This window comes from Symphodus melops (genome assembly GCF_947650265.1).
Source record: "Symphodus melops genome assembly, chromosome: 6".
In the NCBI taxonomy this organism is placed as follows: Eukaryota; Metazoa; Chordata; class Actinopteri; order Labriformes; family Labridae; genus Symphodus; species Symphodus melops.
Window position 1 is genome coordinate 19,815,919 of NC_136696.1, and position 17,037 is coordinate 19,832,955.

At 38.9% G+C, this 17,037-nt stretch overlaps 2 protein-coding genes across 3 annotated transcripts in view; one reads left to right on the forward strand and one right to left on the reverse strand.

Annotated features, from left to right (window-relative positions):
* parietopsin overlaps positions 1-17,037 on the reverse strand; it is a 150,445-nt gene that overhangs the window by 31,480 nt on the left and 101,928 nt on the right. The gene's annotated exons all lie outside the window — the stretch shown is intronic.
* Positions 254-7,482, forward strand: hbp1 (HMG-box transcription factor 1). Of its 2 annotated transcripts, none has more exons than XM_079345622.1 (11): positions 254-356; positions 1,640-1,806; positions 1,906-2,086; positions 2,407-2,527; positions 2,657-2,771; positions 3,454-3,572; positions 4,332-4,488; positions 4,690-4,834; positions 5,411-5,698; positions 6,307-6,448; positions 6,545-7,482. In XM_079345622.1, exons 2-11 carry the CDS (start codon positions 1,734-1,736, stop codon positions 6,560-6,562), a joined length of 1,359 nt encoding a protein of 452 aa, XP_079201748.1. In that variant the 5' UTR covers positions 254-356; positions 1,640-1,733; the 3' UTR covers positions 6,563-7,482. The 2 variants fall into 2 exon arrangements, with proteins under 2 accessions (XP_079201748.1, XP_079201749.1); XM_079345623.1 differs by lacking the exon at positions 254-356 and adding an exon at positions 722-818.

Sequence of the window (17,037 nt, forward strand, 5' to 3'; positions counted from 1 at the left end):
GAAAGCAAAGAGTAAATAAAAAGGGAGAGGGAAATAATCTAGATTCTAGAAAGTAATATGGGTTAATTGTTCTTGCTGTAGTTGCAACATTGCGGATGAAAAATAACCATGTATTGTTCCTTTCTATTGCCAATCAGCTGTTTCTGGGTAGTAACAGGCATGCACTTTCATCCAATGATACGATAATCAACAAAACGTGCCCCGCCCTCGTTATTTTTCTCAGCAGTATGAACCAATACGATGCCGGGATTCTTGTTTTTGACGTTATTTCCAGCCAATAGGAGGCTTTCTCTCGAACGATTCATTCCCACCCCTCGAGTGAATGCCAGAGAGTTTCTTGATGGCGACAGGGGTTGGTAAGTGGGAAGTTAACTACTTTTTTTCGAATTAATAATAATTTACAACTTGATTTTTATTTGAGCATTTTGTGAGCCACAACTTAGCGCGTCAAACCTGATGTTTTAAAGGGGTTGTCATCCGTTATATCGACGTCAAACGACGTTTTGCTCGACAGTGGGGGTTTTTTTTCACTGCGAGGCTTGTTGTTTTGATGATAACCAATCCACCCAACTTGAGTTTTTTGTCGTATCAAAACTAGTCAATCCTATCGTAAAATCTGCATCTTTTAGGGTAAAAATATCGTCCAGTGTCTCCTGGTTGTTTTCGTGTCATTCATTTAAAACGGGGTAGAGAGGTTGCGTCATGCCTCAACTTGTTGACATTCTTTTGTTTACAGTTTCAGACCCGACAGACTCTAGGCTCAACCTGAACACACTGCTGCTGCTGCTTTTTGAGTAGTGGGAGAACAGCAGGCCTGGGTCCAACTTGTGTTCTTGTCTACTTTCTTTTTCGTTGTTGTTGGGGTTTTTTTGTGGGTTTTTTTTTGACGCGGAAGTACTTTTAAAACGTTTTATTTACACTTTAAGTACTACTTTTCGTGTTTACAGAGCGGACGCACCGAGTCGTTGTTGAACTTGAGGAACACCACAAAGTTACCTTTATTTCTTCCTTCTGGTCCTGTATTGATTCATACGATTTTTAACAACATTTTAAATGTTTTACTATGTCTCTCGAACAATGCGAACCATATGTTACCATGTCGACATCGTTCATTATTTCTTGAGTTCATTTTCCGAACCGTCATACCTCACTTTTCACGACACATTTTCTTTTATTTAACACTTCTGCTACGCAGTTATGAATGAATGAGCATTGGTACGCATGCGCCAAATCCTTTTAAGTTTATAAACAAGGCCTCCACGCAACTGGTCACATGACTCGTCTCAGGGGTATACTGTGTCGATTCAGAGACAAAGGATTCCCGACAGACTGCCTACGTTTCCTCTATATGTCTCCTTATTTAACATGAAATGTCACTTAAACGACATTCGGGACGGGAATTCGGACTATTCTAGTGTATTTTATTGCATTGATCGTTCCTTGTCTTAAAGAAACAAAACTGCAGTAAAATGTTTCCCCCAGTCACCCAGTATTAAATATAGCGTAAAAAGAGTCAAATTCCCTGAAGAAAGGGTAGTTGCTATGTTAAACTGAGAGACAATTTGTAGAAAAAATATGCACTGATTTCTTTTTGCTGGTGAAAGCTTTTAATATATATTTTTTTGTTGGCACAAACCAGATGGTGATGCAGGATAAGAAGATGGAAGCTGAGTGAGTTGACCTGCAGCCAGTCAAAAAAAAAAAAAAAGAATAAACAGGAGAACATTGTAAAAATGGATGAATCCTTTGATCCACTCAAGTGTAATGAGGACCTGCCTTCATCCCCTGGGTGCAACATGGATTATGGTAAAATCCTAAATCTTCAAGAAAACACAGTCTGCATTAAAAGCAAATGAAACTTTACCATATAAACATTTATGAAAATCATACTCATCCTCTCCCAAGATGACATGCCGGAGTTGCAGGAGGTGGAAGAAGACCAGAGGTCTCCAGGGTTATTTCGGGTTGCAGCAGGGGTGTCCCACCAGGAGCTCAGCTGCTCCCCCCGAACCAACTGGCTCACTGAGCTGGCCAACATTGCCACCAGTCCCCAAAGCCCCCTTCTGAAGAACGCCCCACATAAGAGGTGTGGACCAAAATAAGCCAGAATAAAAGTGGCTTTAGTGCAAAGTATGCATACATTTGACATGCCTAACAATACATCCCTACAATAATCCATGACCTAACAAGGTCTGATCAAAATCAAACTACCGGTATGTCCACATCTCTAACATGCTTTTATTCTGAAATTCGGGCTGACCAGTTGGAGCTAAGTCTAGACTTACTAAAACCTTGTTGTTATCAACACACTAATAACATCAGCGGTCTCTGAGTTCTAACATATGGGCTAATATAATTGAATGTGTTATTGTGACACTTGCTCAGTAGAATATCATTTCTTTCCAGATCTTCTCCAGTCCACATCTTTGGCAACAGTAACAGTTTACATTCCTACGCTCGGCCTCCATTAGCCAGTAGTGCACCCAACCCGTTCCGGGGCCACCTCAGGGAGCGCAGGCGTGTCAGGGTAACTTTTCTCTTACAATGTCTGTCTTTGAAAACCTAACAATCCTTCATTATTCACTTGTAATTTTATGTATGACTGGCAGTGAAGTGTTTTTAATGTACTGATGTGAATTTCTTATCTTGAATGCAGGCCAGCAGTGAATCAGAGTCTGGAGTTTTCTCGATGTCCTCATCTTTCTCTGATGATGAAGATATGGCCTGGTCTCACTCTTGGCCATCCACAGCCTGGCATGGCTTCCTCAAAGGTGCCTGCATAATGTTAAAAACCACCAGTGAATGCACACGTGACAGTTAAACCCAAGCTTATCTTAGACCTTGTTAAAATTTGAAAATGGTCTTGAGATTTTCATCCCGTAGTTTAGAAAAACAAGATATACTTTTAAACTGTGTGTGTAGATATAAACTCACCTTTAAATTCGTAACGTTAAGGATTTGAGAAACTTAACTTCTTTTTTTTTTAAATATACTTTAAGTCCAAATCCTTTTTGTGATGCCTGTTCTTTTGTTGTGATCAAACGTGTTCTATTGGCTACTGGCAGTAATAGCTCTGTCCTCAGAGTGAGCTGACAACAAGCATTCAAAGCCTCATTAGTACCAGGTCTAATACCAGGATCTCCTGTGACACTGTAGAGATGCAAACAAACTAATTATGAGTTTCCTTCCATCAAAGAGCCTCCATTTAAAAAAAAAAAAACAAAAACAACAACACCTCCCTCTGCACAATATGAGAACGTGTCATTGATCACAGCAGTGCAGCAGTCTCATCAGGACTAAAACATTCTCCTTTTAACAGATAAGCATGAATCACACTTGTAGAAATTCTGACCTCATGTGTCCAAACAGCTGTACTGCAGCCTTTAAACAAAAAAAAAGTTTAACCAACACATCTGCTTATTCATCCATTGTGTCTCACTGTTGTGTTCATAGGAACCCGCCTGCGCTTCCACCGAGGTCCTAATGTGGAGTGGCAAGACGCGGATGAACTCGGGGATTCTGATGAAGACTCAGATGATGAAACCATGATGCCATCCTCCTCCTCTCTGAAGGTATGCTACATATTCTGAGAATGTTTTTTTTTAGATCCTCATTTTATTAGTTGTACTGTGAAATGCTCTCCAGCTGAATCCAACTTGTGTTTAGTGTTGCTGCTATGATGACGAAGTGAGTGCATGATTTTGCTTCAATGCAATTAAAATTTTTTTTTTTTTTTAAAAGTCATAAAATGTGCTCAGAAACGAGGGTATAGGGAATTAGTACCTGGGTGCATGACTGTTTTTTGCAAACCTTGCATCCTTTTAAATTTGCAGCGGTGGTCTCATTTAGCATCGCAGACGCTTAAGTCAAAGAGAGGCCAAGTGGTTTTTACATCTGTTGCCTCTTTTTCCTCTTTGTCCTCCCTCTGTTGAGCACAGGATCCTGTTCTTAAGCATTTTTTCACATGTGCACTCCTTAAAAAAAGTTCTTGATTATTTCAGGCACACTGCCCCTTAAGACATTGCCCAAAAAGAACAAAGTGGAAGGTCAGTAAGAAAGACCAACGCAATCATGACAATTCTTGACTTTTTATCAAGGCTTTGTAGAGTTCGACACATTCACAATATCAATCAAAGATCTGAGATCAACAGAAACATATTTGCATATTCACATTCCGGGGTATGTCTGTTGAAACGGGTCGATTAATGAGGCTCTTCAGTTAAGTCTGTGGAGATTGCACCATACAGTCTTTGCTGTGACTCCCTCCTGCTGGTTCGTGGGCAATTTTCCTGAACACTCTTATTTATGATTGTTTCATGCTTCACTTGCAGAGATACGGCTCACAGGGGCTGAAGTTGGTGAACCATGAGGAAACTGTATCTTTCGGCCAGGTAGTTCTTAAACTGACCTTTGACCCTGGCTCACCCGATGAAGGCCTTTTATCAGCCGAATGCCGACTGGATCACCCATTTTTTGTCAAAAATAAAGGTAATATCTACCATACGTTTTGTTCTCTCTCTTCCTTTAAGAGAAGATGCAAATGATGTAAAAAAAAAAAAAAACAGATTTAAAGACAACATGTGACATTAGCCTTCGCCAACAGAAGCTAAGCAGCTTTTTTTCCACATTTAATATTAATATACAGCTTTTTATCCTAACAATCTGTAACTCACCATCTGTGTTTCTCAGGGTGGTCTTCCTTTTATCCGAGCCTTACTGTGGTGCATCATGGGATCCCATGCTATGAGATGCAATTGGGCGATGTGTGTCTGCCACCAAACCACCCAGATGCCATAAACTGCGACGACTCTGTTGTCTTTGACACCTTCAGAAGGTACAAGAGTATGAGAATAGGATATTGCTTTAGGTAATGAGGTAACCAGCACTGTTGAAATAACACATGAAATGATCACTTGGTAAGTCATTTTGTAAACAGAGAATTATCTTCTGAATCTGCACGGGCTACTCCGTTTCGTCATCTGATCCAAAACAAATCTGATATGGTTTACTCTCACCACTTTCATAGTGTTGTTACAGCGACAGCAGCGAGCAATTCTTAGATATGAAAAAAAGAACACATCCTTAAACCCTCTGTACTCTACCTGCTTAACAATGAGTAGCAGATATTTCCGTGAGCGTGAGAAGAAGCTAAACCAGAGGAAAAAAAAGAAAAGAAGCTGAGAGGAGAGTCGATTTTAGACTTCTGCTGGTCGTGCACACAAGTCCAAATGAATAACACTGTGACATTTGGTAGATAAGATTACTCATTTCTTGATCTAAAAATTGGGCTTTTAGAAACGCTTACGCATGTGTGGCCTTAATGGCGCAGCCTCCGCCATCACCCACAGTCTGTACAGCATGTAAGTTGAACCCACCGTTGACGTGGTCTCTTCCTCTGTTTCTCCCGTAGTTACGACTTCACCCCACTCGACTCCTCCGCCGTGTATGTTCTCAGCAGCATGGCTCGTCAGCGCAGGACGTCCCTTTCTAGTGGGGGGGCTGTCAGCCCAGACTGTGATAAACTCGAGCGCTCCTGCTCTCCACAATCCTCCACGAGCAAATCAAACAGGAGCAACACCTCAGGGACAGCCAGTGCTGCCACGCCCACAAAATGCAAGCGGCCAATGAATGCCTTTATGCTCTTTGCCAAGAAGTACAGAGTGGAGTACACACAGATGTATCCTGGGAAGGACAACAGGTTTGAAAAAAAAGTCTCATTCAAACTAGCATGTACAGTATAAGGGTACTTTTAGAACGATCAACTTTAGCTTGATGAATGTCTAAATCACTTGAACAAAAGAAAGAACGACGTCACAGTTTGTAGTCTACATGAGTAGCGTCAAAAACAGCGTTTCTGCACTAAATGAAATTATGACTTCATTATTCCAAACACTTAGCATTGCTCATTGCTAACAACAACTTTGGACCGGATCACAATAAACAACAAACATAGCCCTGACTTTGTCCATGAGCTGGGCTTTGTTTGATGTAGATGGTGGTTTTTATAGTCCTGTTTTTCTTTCAGTTGGCTTACCATGTGAGTAAACATGTAAGTTTTATCAAGCTCTGCAGTCTAAAGAATATTCAGTGCAAGTTTATTATCTTGGACCCAAACACCTTACTTCTTTATTTAAAGGTTTCAACCCTGCCTTTATGGCAACATTTCATGAACAACAATGTAAGACAGCTGTGTTCATCTCCCACTCAAAGGAAGTCGTAGAAAGAAACAGTTAGGCCGATATTATTAAGACATGAATGCTGAACAGGTCAGGTCCTTGATCTTCTGTCTGTAACTTTACACTGCAGAGCCATCAGCGTCATCCTGGGTGACAAGTGGAAGAAGATGAAGAGTGAGGAGAGGAGGATGTACACCATGGAGGCCAAGGCTCTGGCCGAGGAGCAGAAGAGGCTCAACCCTGACTGCTGGAAACGTAAAAGAACCAACTCAGTAAGGACCTTGTGTATATTATATGTAAATATGGAGCACACATTGTGTCCATTCAGTCAAACATGTATCCCAACTGCTGGTGTTGTCTTTTAACAGGGTTCTCAGCAGACCTAGATAAACCCCCCTCATCCCCAGCTGTTGGTGTGTTGGCATGGAGAGGTGCCAGACAGAGTCTGATGGACTGCTTGATGCCTCTTTGCTCTTCTGTTATCTCCAGACTCAACTGTGATGCTGAATTCAATTTTTTTTTTTTTGTAACCTTGAAACAATATTAGAGGGGAGAACCAACAGAATTATGACCTATAAACAAACCATGTATTCTAGTCACTAACAATGCATATATTTTCTTATATCCTTTATGTCAAAGACGTCTTATTCCCCTGAAATAAGAAAAGAACCTTGTCAGTTATTTCAGGTGATTTGGCTTTTCGTGGCTGGAGAAGGAGCCTGTGGTGCTATGCTCTAGTGCAGATGGAGCAGTTAACAGCGAGTGTGTATTTATAAATAAACATAAAGGGGAATTTAAGAACCTTATCACAACAGCTTATATATAGTTTATTTGTAACAGTCAATATATTGCACAGATTGGTACCCTTTTCATACATTTTTAATACAGTATATATTCTGCAGATGAACTATGGCTAAAAGTTTAAGATCCTGCTAAGTTTTTACAGTGATGTTCCCCCAACCACCAGGCCATATGATGAGTAGGGCTCCAGCATGTGGGGGTGGCTTTACACTCAGTCACAAATCACTTCAGGCCTTCTCTGTAAGTGTTTGTTTCTTATGCACTTTATATAAATATGTAATCTAATCCTATACAGCCATTGCATACTGGTGGAAACTGTTTGTATAATACTGCTAGTAGCTTAATAGTTATCTGTTGGACACAGTCATGGCCCAGTAGCCATATTCTGCTTTCAGGTTGCCACTGAATTTGTAGTGCTTTGTTCATATTGTACAGGTTTCACAGCCCCTACAACCTCTTGCACAAAATATCCTTGTATCATATTATAAATACTTTTTTAAACTTGCTTCTTTTCTAAGTCTTTGGTTCTTTTTTTAAAAATATATATAAACTGTAATCACAACATGAGGAGTGCTACGCTTTGTGTTTGAATATGCCTATGCTCCTTTTTCTTTAAACACATCTCATCTTCCTCCTGAGAACAAGCACATGTTCTAAACCAGGCACATTGTCTGTCAAGCTTTCAAGAGCTCTTGAAATCTACTGATCTCAACGTCCAACTGCAAGCCTGGAGTCTGCAGACAACTACACAGTTAAAAGTGCACTTCTGCTTCTCTGCTGGCTGCAGCATCAAAACAGCCTTCAACAGATGCTATCAAAGCAATTCTTCTGAAGTGGGATTGTTCACTCTCGAACTGAAAGAGGAGAACGGGGAAGATTTTTAATTGAATCTTTTACTCTGTGGGATCCTGGCCTCTTTTCTTCCAGAGATTATCATAAGCTTTTAATAGGTGACCGTGTCAGAGGAAGAATTGGATTGAAACAAAACATCCAGGGATGTAGTTACAGGAACAAGATAGACAACGAAATACCACATTTCTTGCTCAGTTGTACAGACTTGGTAAAAAATAAAAAATAAAGCGTAACGAAGAAAAAAACATTTATGAGGAAATTATTATTTCTAACCTTTATTTAACAAGGCAATAAACCCATTGAGATGAGGGTGACCTGACCATGAGGGCAGCAGTACACGTCACTAGAAACAATACATGATTAAGAAATGTGACTTTCATGGTCAGAGCCAGGGGGCGCTGTCCCTCCATTTTTACTCAGCAGAAGAGCTGACGCTTTCCCTCATTGATAAAAGCATCAATCTAAATCCTACCTTCGTCAAAGATAATATAATTGATCATATTAAAACATTCATTGCGCTGTAGTCAGATGGTAATTTAGCTGTAAGTGATAAAGATTTAACTTCAATAGGTCTGTAGAAAAACATCCACTCAACAACACTTAGTAGTTACTATTTCATGAGTATTAATATTTCCAGGGCCTTGCTTTTCTCAAAGTAGAAAACGGTTAGTCATAATGGCCAGCAGTGCATGCCTCATGAAATAAAAATGATGAGCACCCTGCAAACCTCTCACACATAAGGGAATCTAATTATAGCCGATCTGCAACAAGCCACTCCACGATGATCCGAGTTGAATACTTTATGGAGTATTTGAGGAAATGGAAAGTTGTGTCCTCCGATGTGCTTCTGGCTGAATCCTATTTGAAGGTTCAAATGGAAGAACCAAAGAACTGCAGCAGTTATTACAGACAGAAATGAAAAGCATTTTTCAAATCTTGCCACAGTTTAGTAAATTAAAACAATGTGTCACTGTCGAGGGGCAGCTTATATAATATGGAAGCAGGGTTGTTCATTCATTAACTTCACCGTGTGGGCAGTACAGAAACCTGCTGCCATAAAAGCGCGCGCGCGCACACACTGTCAGCTCACGTTTGACTAATGACTCATACTGATGTTTGAGTGAGGATGACAATTTCTAAAAGCTTATAAATATATTTTAATTATGGCAAGTTTGTTTTGTACATTTTAATTGAATTACACATTGACAACTTCTGTGCAGCAAAAAAAGAAAAAAAAATATATACACTATATATATATATATATATATATTTTTTTAAATATAATATAATTACACAAAATGAATGATTAGAACAAAGGGCTAGTGAGGCAGGGATCATCTCTGCTAGGTCTCTTCTTAGATCACAAGCTGCACCTTAATCAAGGTTTCTTAATCAGGGGCAATTAGCGTCAGCAATGCACAGAGTGATGGCAGACTCTTGCTGTCTCTGTGAAAGGTGTGCATTTGTGTCAGCTTGAAATGTTGGCTAGCTATGGGAATATGTCTGTGTTACACTAAAAACGTAGCATCATGATCTGTTGGAACAAACAAAAGGAGCTGAAGGCTAGTGGTTGTTACAGTACCTTTTGAACATGATCATTCTTTTGATAAATTGCAGTACTTGGTCATTTGTCACTTGTTTTACAGAAAGTGTCTATCACTTGAAGATCAAGGAGTGGAGATCAGAGGATGTCTCCTTCTCTGCCATCATTGGCAGCTCACAGCTGCGGTGACATTTTAAAAGAGCTAAAGAGTTCTGCAGGTTCACTGGACTGTCAACAGTCACAGAGGGTAAGAATGTGGCAAAATAGTGAGAGACAGAAGGGTGGCAAATTTCCATTTTAGTATAAACCAAGATCAATTCTTCTCATCTCTCTTTCCTTGATTTGCTCTTTTGCAATATGTACTCCTTTAAGCAATGTATGACCATCAGTGGTCTTAGTGGTGAGTGAGTTTCAGGGATTTGTTCTGAAGACAAAATCCTGCTGCTGAACACAGAGATTTGTGTTGCGTGTGTGAAGGAGAGCTCAACATTTAACCTGAAAAACTTGTGTCAATTTTTCACTTTTGTTCAGCCTGTCAGGAGACCAGCGCCATGCTGTGAGTCTTGTCCTGTTGCTTTCTACCAGTAAGGTAGAAATACACTCAATCTTGGATTTAGAATGTGTGCTGAACTGCAGTGTTGTGTGCACCATACAGCTGTAAAAGTGTACGATGAACAAATAATCCACCCCCACCCCATCCCTCACTATATCTGAACTGCAGAGTTTTTGTCTTTGGGTATCTTTCAAGCCAGCAGTATCAGCCCTCATCAACCACAAGTGAGCATATCAACGAAGCATAGCTGAAGGAGGGTGCCAAACTGATGACCCTGATGACGACATTCTCAACCTAACAGGAGGAGGGTGAACAAACAAACACTTGACTAAAACATAACATAACAAACATAACATACAGTGATTATGTACAGTAGACCTTCATCAATTTATTGTGCATGCGGATGAATTAATGGATTTACTGGTGAATCTGCTGCTGATTTACAGTTAAAGTTTTAGCATGATGATCTGAAATCCAACCGACGGAAAACAAATGAAGTGTTTACATTGAGGCCTGGCCAATATTTCTTTATATATTTCTCAAAGGTATTATGTTATAAAAAATACACTTAAACATGTTTTCTAACACCAACGTGTCCTTAATCTGTTTACAAGTCCATCGTGTCCATCTTCATCTTTTACCTGCTCCACTTTTTAGAAAATCTATGCTCAGAAGTTGAATGGAGATTTTATTGTTATGACATCACAAAGGGCAGTAACCCCACCCCCATGTGGTTGATGCTCTCACAGGTTGGTGGTCCCTCTGTTCTCTAAGTCCACCATATAATTGTAAACAACTGGGAACGTTGCCCCCCAAGGCCTCTCAGAGAGGAGTGTGGTCAGAGACAGCTAATTTGCATTTAAAGCTACAGACACAGCCTTTTGAGAGGAGTTTATAGGAATGATAAAATACAAGAAACTTAACAGACATGTTTCGGGGAGCTTTCTTTAAACTGGCTGAAAAGAGAATTATATTTGACCTTTAAGGAAGATAGATGAGAGTCCAACCCACTCGTTTTTAAAACAAGGGTTTACTTCATTAGTCTAGAATATAACAGCCATAATTCAAAGGCACTATATTTCCCGTTTTTGTCTGTATCTTCTTTCTTTTCCTCTCACACTAACAACATCTTTATCCTTTATACCACCAACATCTCTGCCTTTCTGTGTCTCTCTCCCTTGTAATTTGAGGTTTAATTGGATGGTGTGCGAACACGGTGAAAGAAGGGGAAAATCATTCCATTTTCTTGTTTCACAGGTTTCAGGCCATAGAGAAGGGAATTGCATAAACCTCCCTGATGATAGACTTTTCTATTTGGTCTGAAAGCTGAACAACAAAAACCACAGGACAGTCAAAGCTCTAAGCTTGAGAGTAGCCGGTGACACAGCCGCTACATGGTTAAACCAATCCACACGAGTGCTCAGACTGAAGCTGCTGAGCTGGATTACACAGTTGTTAATGTAGACAAACACATAAACCCAGGCAGAGTCACTTCCAGGTGACTGACTCCAACAGAGGAGGCTGAGTCACAACTCTGTGACGTAACTTTTTAATATCATTTAATGTGGTTCTGATAAGATCCGTTATATGATCAATGAATTGATCAAAAACAAAAACAAATATTCAGCAACAGTTTTCAGAACTAATATGTTTGTATTATGAACGTGAAATCTTAAAACCCTTGTCAGTTCAGTTTAATGTTTACAATATTAACAAACAGAAGTATGGGGGAAAAAAAGTTAATTAGAATCTTTTTTTAATGCCAAGTACATTTACACAAACAAGGAATTGAATTTGCTGTTTTGGGGCAAAACAATTATCTAAGAACTAAAGCTTTAATGCTTTAGTAATTGCTATAGTTTCAAACGTAGAAGCTACAGAGCAAAACTCCTGCTGACAAAGCAAATACAATAACATTAAAAAACAATAAAAAAGGAGGAGCTGTGCAGTTGTGCAGGTACAAGTATTATTTACAATAAAAATATCTTACAGTAGAAATCTCCTGAACAGAAAATATCTAATTATGTGAGGATTCAAGCGCGTCCAGTTGAACATTATTTTCTTGAATATCCAGTTGACTCGTTGAGACAATTCATGAGGAGAACAATCAGATAACATTTCATGTGAGTGGATAATGGGCTGAGATGTTGAGATATTTCACATGATGTCTGGAAACAGACGACGAATGGAGGATCTCTGACGACTAAACGATCAATTTTATCTTTTTAAACAGTTCATTCCATAGTTTGATGCTGATCAACATTCCTAGAAAAATCCAAAAGCCCATCATTTGAAACTCTTTAATCAGATTGTTTTCTTCTTCTCTCATTTTTTTTTATGTTTTGAATTGAAGATTGGTTTTGGACTAGTGGTCACATGAAAAACAGTTTTTAGCCACCATGCTTATAAAAGACTTTTAAAACAGATGGGTATAAGCCATGAGTCGCTGATCAAGACAAAAAAAAAAGCTTTTCTTTTTAGCTTATGTCCAAATTATTTTGTTTGGTTATTTAGGTTAAATGTGAAATCTTCCTTCAGCGCAACTAATTTTAAAACAAATCCAGGTCTGATCCACACTGTCCTAACAATGTAAGGCAAAAGGAAAGATGGTTGGAGGCTTGATAGTAATAAAAGAGGGGAGTGACGTCACAGAGTTTTGGTTCTGTAGAATAGAATACTATGAGGTTTATATAGATCCCTTTAAATAATATGATAACCAGTTTGGGAAAAGAAAAAGTTGGATGGGTGCAAACCTAAAGCTAAAAGTGTGTTCTGAATTATTATTGGAAAAAAATGATGGCAAGAAATGAATAAAATAAGTTGAAGCTTGAATGTATTAAAAAAAGGGGAGGAGATTTGAAAAGCTAAATCTTTCCCTTTTGTCAAAATGATCATAAAATGAGATGTATTGACTTTCTAGTGCTGCCGGTTTATTGATCGGCTTATATTTTCCGAGATTAAACTCAGGGTTCAAACCGAGGCTCAAGTCATTGCACGACTGCAAACAGTAAACAGCCTCGGATCCACATACATAATTAACATCTCACAGAGATCAATAAGCAAAGAGTGTACCACTAAAGAGACATCAAGACATGAAAGAGAGAGGGATGGAAAGAAGGACAGAGACAGAGAGAGAGAGAGAGCAAGGACACCTGACTCCACTCATGTTATGCTCCAGGGATCTAGAAGACTGAATGGCAGCTTTATAAATATGTTTTGTTCAAAAAAGCTCCTTAAAATGCGTGCTGTCTTAACAAGGAAATTATTCATTAGTTGTTAACATACGCGAATTTCATAAAAAAGATAATTAGCTTGTTATTATAAACTGTTCCTTTTATCTATTGTCATTCCCTTCCTGTCTGCCGAGCCGAGGAGCCTGCGAATGTGAGGAGTTGAAACTACAGCAGTTGGCAGCGGTGACATTAGAAGAGCTACAATAACAATGGAGATTATGAAGCAGAATAATTCACCAAAACAGGGAAGTCATCAGTTTGAACAGGACATCCAAAGCAAAAGATCAGCGGGTTAGGGCTTGACATGCTTTTAAAATCACTACACGTGGGCGTACCTTTATTTAAGAGTTTAATATGAGTACAGAGATTATAAAGGCTCATGGACAAGCTTCTAACTGACTGTACTGCAGATCTCCACAGTTTGCGATAGGAATATGAGTGTATAGTGTTATGTATTTTGAGTCTAAAGATAGGCTTCTGTATACAATTACCACACATTAACTTTACAGACACTTAACTATTGAGAAAACCAACTCCCTGAGGTGTCTTATACATATATACCTCCACTAGAAGAATCTTTGATTCCACAGCTTCATCCAGACTAACCAGGCTTTATCACTCTACATGTCATTGGATCTGACTGAATCTATTGTAGTGGCTGCTGGTGCACGCTATGTATGTGTTAGATCCTTAATTACTGTAAATGGACTGCATTTGCATTTCTAGTCTTCTGAGGTGAGTTCTTTAACCTAGCAGGCAACATGTGATTTACACTTTGAATATGTAAAAAAATAGAGATAAAAGGGGCCTCAACAAGGACACAGAAGTGAGCACTGTTTTCTCTTTTTTGGTCTCTAGAGACATCAATTAAAACCTAATAGGCGGCTACTCTAAGCCTGCTTGTAGTGAAGCGAAAGTGGAGATGACAAAATGTGATTTTATGGTCTCAGAATTTTATTGTTGTGATCTTACTATTATTATTAAAAAAGAGGGATTGCATCAAGATTGATGAGCAGGAGCCACAGAAGGGAGAGATTTTTTTTTCATATAGTAAATACATATTATAATTACTTTGACTTATAGTTTTTTAGAAACATACATTTTCAAAAGAGTAGGCTTGAGAGCGTCATGTTGTGAGGTAAGTGACGTGTAGTTCTACAGGTATTATTTCTCCGCTCGCGAGATTGAATAAAGGATTATCTTATCTTATCTTATCTTATCTTATCTTATGGAAGGTGCAAACAAATGTCCACGATGGCTGAGTCAGAGCTGTTCATGCCCACATATGATTTGACATTAAAATAGTCTAGGGTCCTATCTGTGCAATGGTCCTATAGATCTAGATTTATCCCACCACAGGCTGATGTGCTGTGCAGCCAACAACATGTCTACCCATAGGTTATTCACGGATGTCTAAGCTGATTCATTCTGCATTCAAAAACTATACGACTTCTTTATCAGTCATGGCTGAGCTGTATTTTCATTCAATAAAAAACCAAGAGAGATCATAAGGTGTGGAAAAAGTGGATACTGTAAGGTCATCATCTTCATCAGCCTGGGCCTGATGAAGAGGAGAATCATGAGTGACTTACGGTAGCATGTGATTAATAGCATCTCTGCTCAATATCAGCTCTGTTCTCCATTTGCAGCCCAGTAAGAGAGTCGGAGGAGAGCGTTCACAGACCTCCGATATCATCAGTCACACGTCATCTCCCTCTTGAACTAATGCTCACCTTTTGATGATAACACAACTCCACTTTCAACCATTAATATTTCCTCTCCTGGTTTTTCAATATTTCACCACGGGCTGACATCTCATATTATTACTCCATTTGTCAGGGAGAGGTGGAATCATCTCTTTATGTGATAGAAATTGTACTTGGTACATAAAGGGGACAGAAATGAGATCAGGTATATTACCTGATTTTATAAGACGCTCAAATATGAAACCCCAAAAATAAACTTGTGTAAAGATATTTTGTGTTGTGATCATTGTATGTTTGAGGTTTTTTTTTTTTTTTAATGGACTGTGGTAACATTATTTATGGGACAGTTGCATTAGATGCATCTTATGATTGATGAACTGTATTGTCAGACAGTGAAACATGTTTCTTGTACTACAGCAACACAGCAATTAAAGACAAGACAAAAAAATACAATTAATACAACGTTCAAACACCCAATTAATATTCAGGCCTTCAATGGCTTTGATCGAGTGTTTCAGTCTGATGTTTTTTTAAAATGTGGGAGCCTGTGTCTCATGTTTGATTGTTTAAGTTCATACTCTGTGTTCTGAGCCTGGTCAGAGTCAAAGACAATGCTGTTAGTCAACCTTAACATGTTTTTATTATAGGCTGATTATAGGCAGAAACCTCATTTAAACCCACCTCATTGCAATATTCAATTGTGTTTCGGGCATCTTCTGTATGAAACAGTTGCTGAAAGAGCTTCTGCAAAGCGATAACCTGTGCATCCCCACTCACAGCTCCCTCGTGCACGCCTCCTCTCTCCTCAAGACACATTTAAGCTTTCTGGGTCACAGGAAGGAGATAGGAGGAGAGAAAAGACAAGACGGTAAAAATGGGAGTTTTTTTCTCCTTTCATGCTAGTGTGTGATTTCCCTGACAGTTTTAATCATCATCTCAAATGATTGATTCCACGTGTTTGTCACTGCTGCCTGTCCTACTTTATAATCTATATTTTCCCTCTGATTCAGTGTCAGTGCTCTTTTGCTTCTTCTTCAAATGTTTCAGGAGTTATTTCTGTTGTTTTTTGTTTTTTTAAACCTAAGCACATGGTTTCTGACGTCACTCTTCTTCTTACCTGTCAGCATCTGTTTTTGTCTGTTTCTTTGCCTGATTTACTGTGAACTCTTTTCTGGCCTCCTGTTTTGAGTATAACATATTCATCTCCCCTTTGTTGCCTCTGATCAGAGTTACAAAAGAAAGACTACACAGAATGTATGTCTAATAATGCAGCTGCTGGTAATTCATGGATGTTTTAAAAGAGTCATGTTTTTAGGAGCTGTACAGATATTTACACGTGCTTCTAATACTCTACTTTTGTCAGTCATTACCAAACTTATGTCGATGATAGAAATATCATATTAGTGCTGCAACTAAAATGATCTTTAATTATCAATCAATTGTCTGATTATTCCCAATGTATTAATGATTGACTTTTTCTGGACAAACTGTAAGCTCAAGAAGTGTAAAATGCAGATTTCAAGAGTCTAAGTAACAACACCATATTTTACCAAATACCTCAAATATAAAACAAATATAGAAAATGGGAGAGTGAACTCAAAGAGTAAAAGCTTGAAGCAGAAGATGTTTTGATAGTTCTGTAAGTACCTAACTTAAAGAGAATGATATTTAATAACGATTTTTTTTATTTCTGCTGATCAACAGAGGGATTCAAACTGTTGATCATTTCTGCTATTTGGAACACATGAGAGACATGACCGTACGATCAGGTCCAAACAATACAAAATAAATAAGAAGGCCCAACTACTGGTTTTAAAGCATACATTCAACAGTAACAGAAAAAAAGTAAATACATATTGTGGCACAAACTGGAGAAAAAATGCTGACTGACAGGGCTGTAAATCATGCACCATAGAAGTGGATATCAGCGTCAATAAAGCTACAATATTGAATTTACTTGCAGGCTTGCTGCACAAACAGACCTGTCCTTTTATTTGCACAAATGTTGTGCAAACAGCAGCAGACTGAAGTGGACGGCTCATGTCACCCTGACATTCTGTAGATAGATGACAGCTGAGACGCTGTGCTGCAGCTGCTCTTACCTGCAAGCCACAGCCCGATGGGCAGAGTGTGCGACCTAATCTGACCATGATGGATGGCCCTATCAGACTGC

Excerpts from the sequence above, each read along its gene's own strand:
- hbp1 (XM_079345622.1), top strand. The coding sequence starts at position 1,734 with ATGGATGAATCCTTTGATCCACTCAAGTGTAATGAGGACCTGCCTTCA. Across the intron at positions 2,772-3,453 it reads CTGGCATGGCTTCCTCAAAG|GAACCCGCCTGCGCTTCCAC; the intron begins GTGCCTGCATAA and ends TTGTGTTCATAG. Across the intron at positions 3,573-4,331 it reads CATCCTCCTCCTCTCTGAAG|AGATACGGCTCACAGGGGCT; the intron begins GTATGCTACATA and ends CTTCACTTGCAG.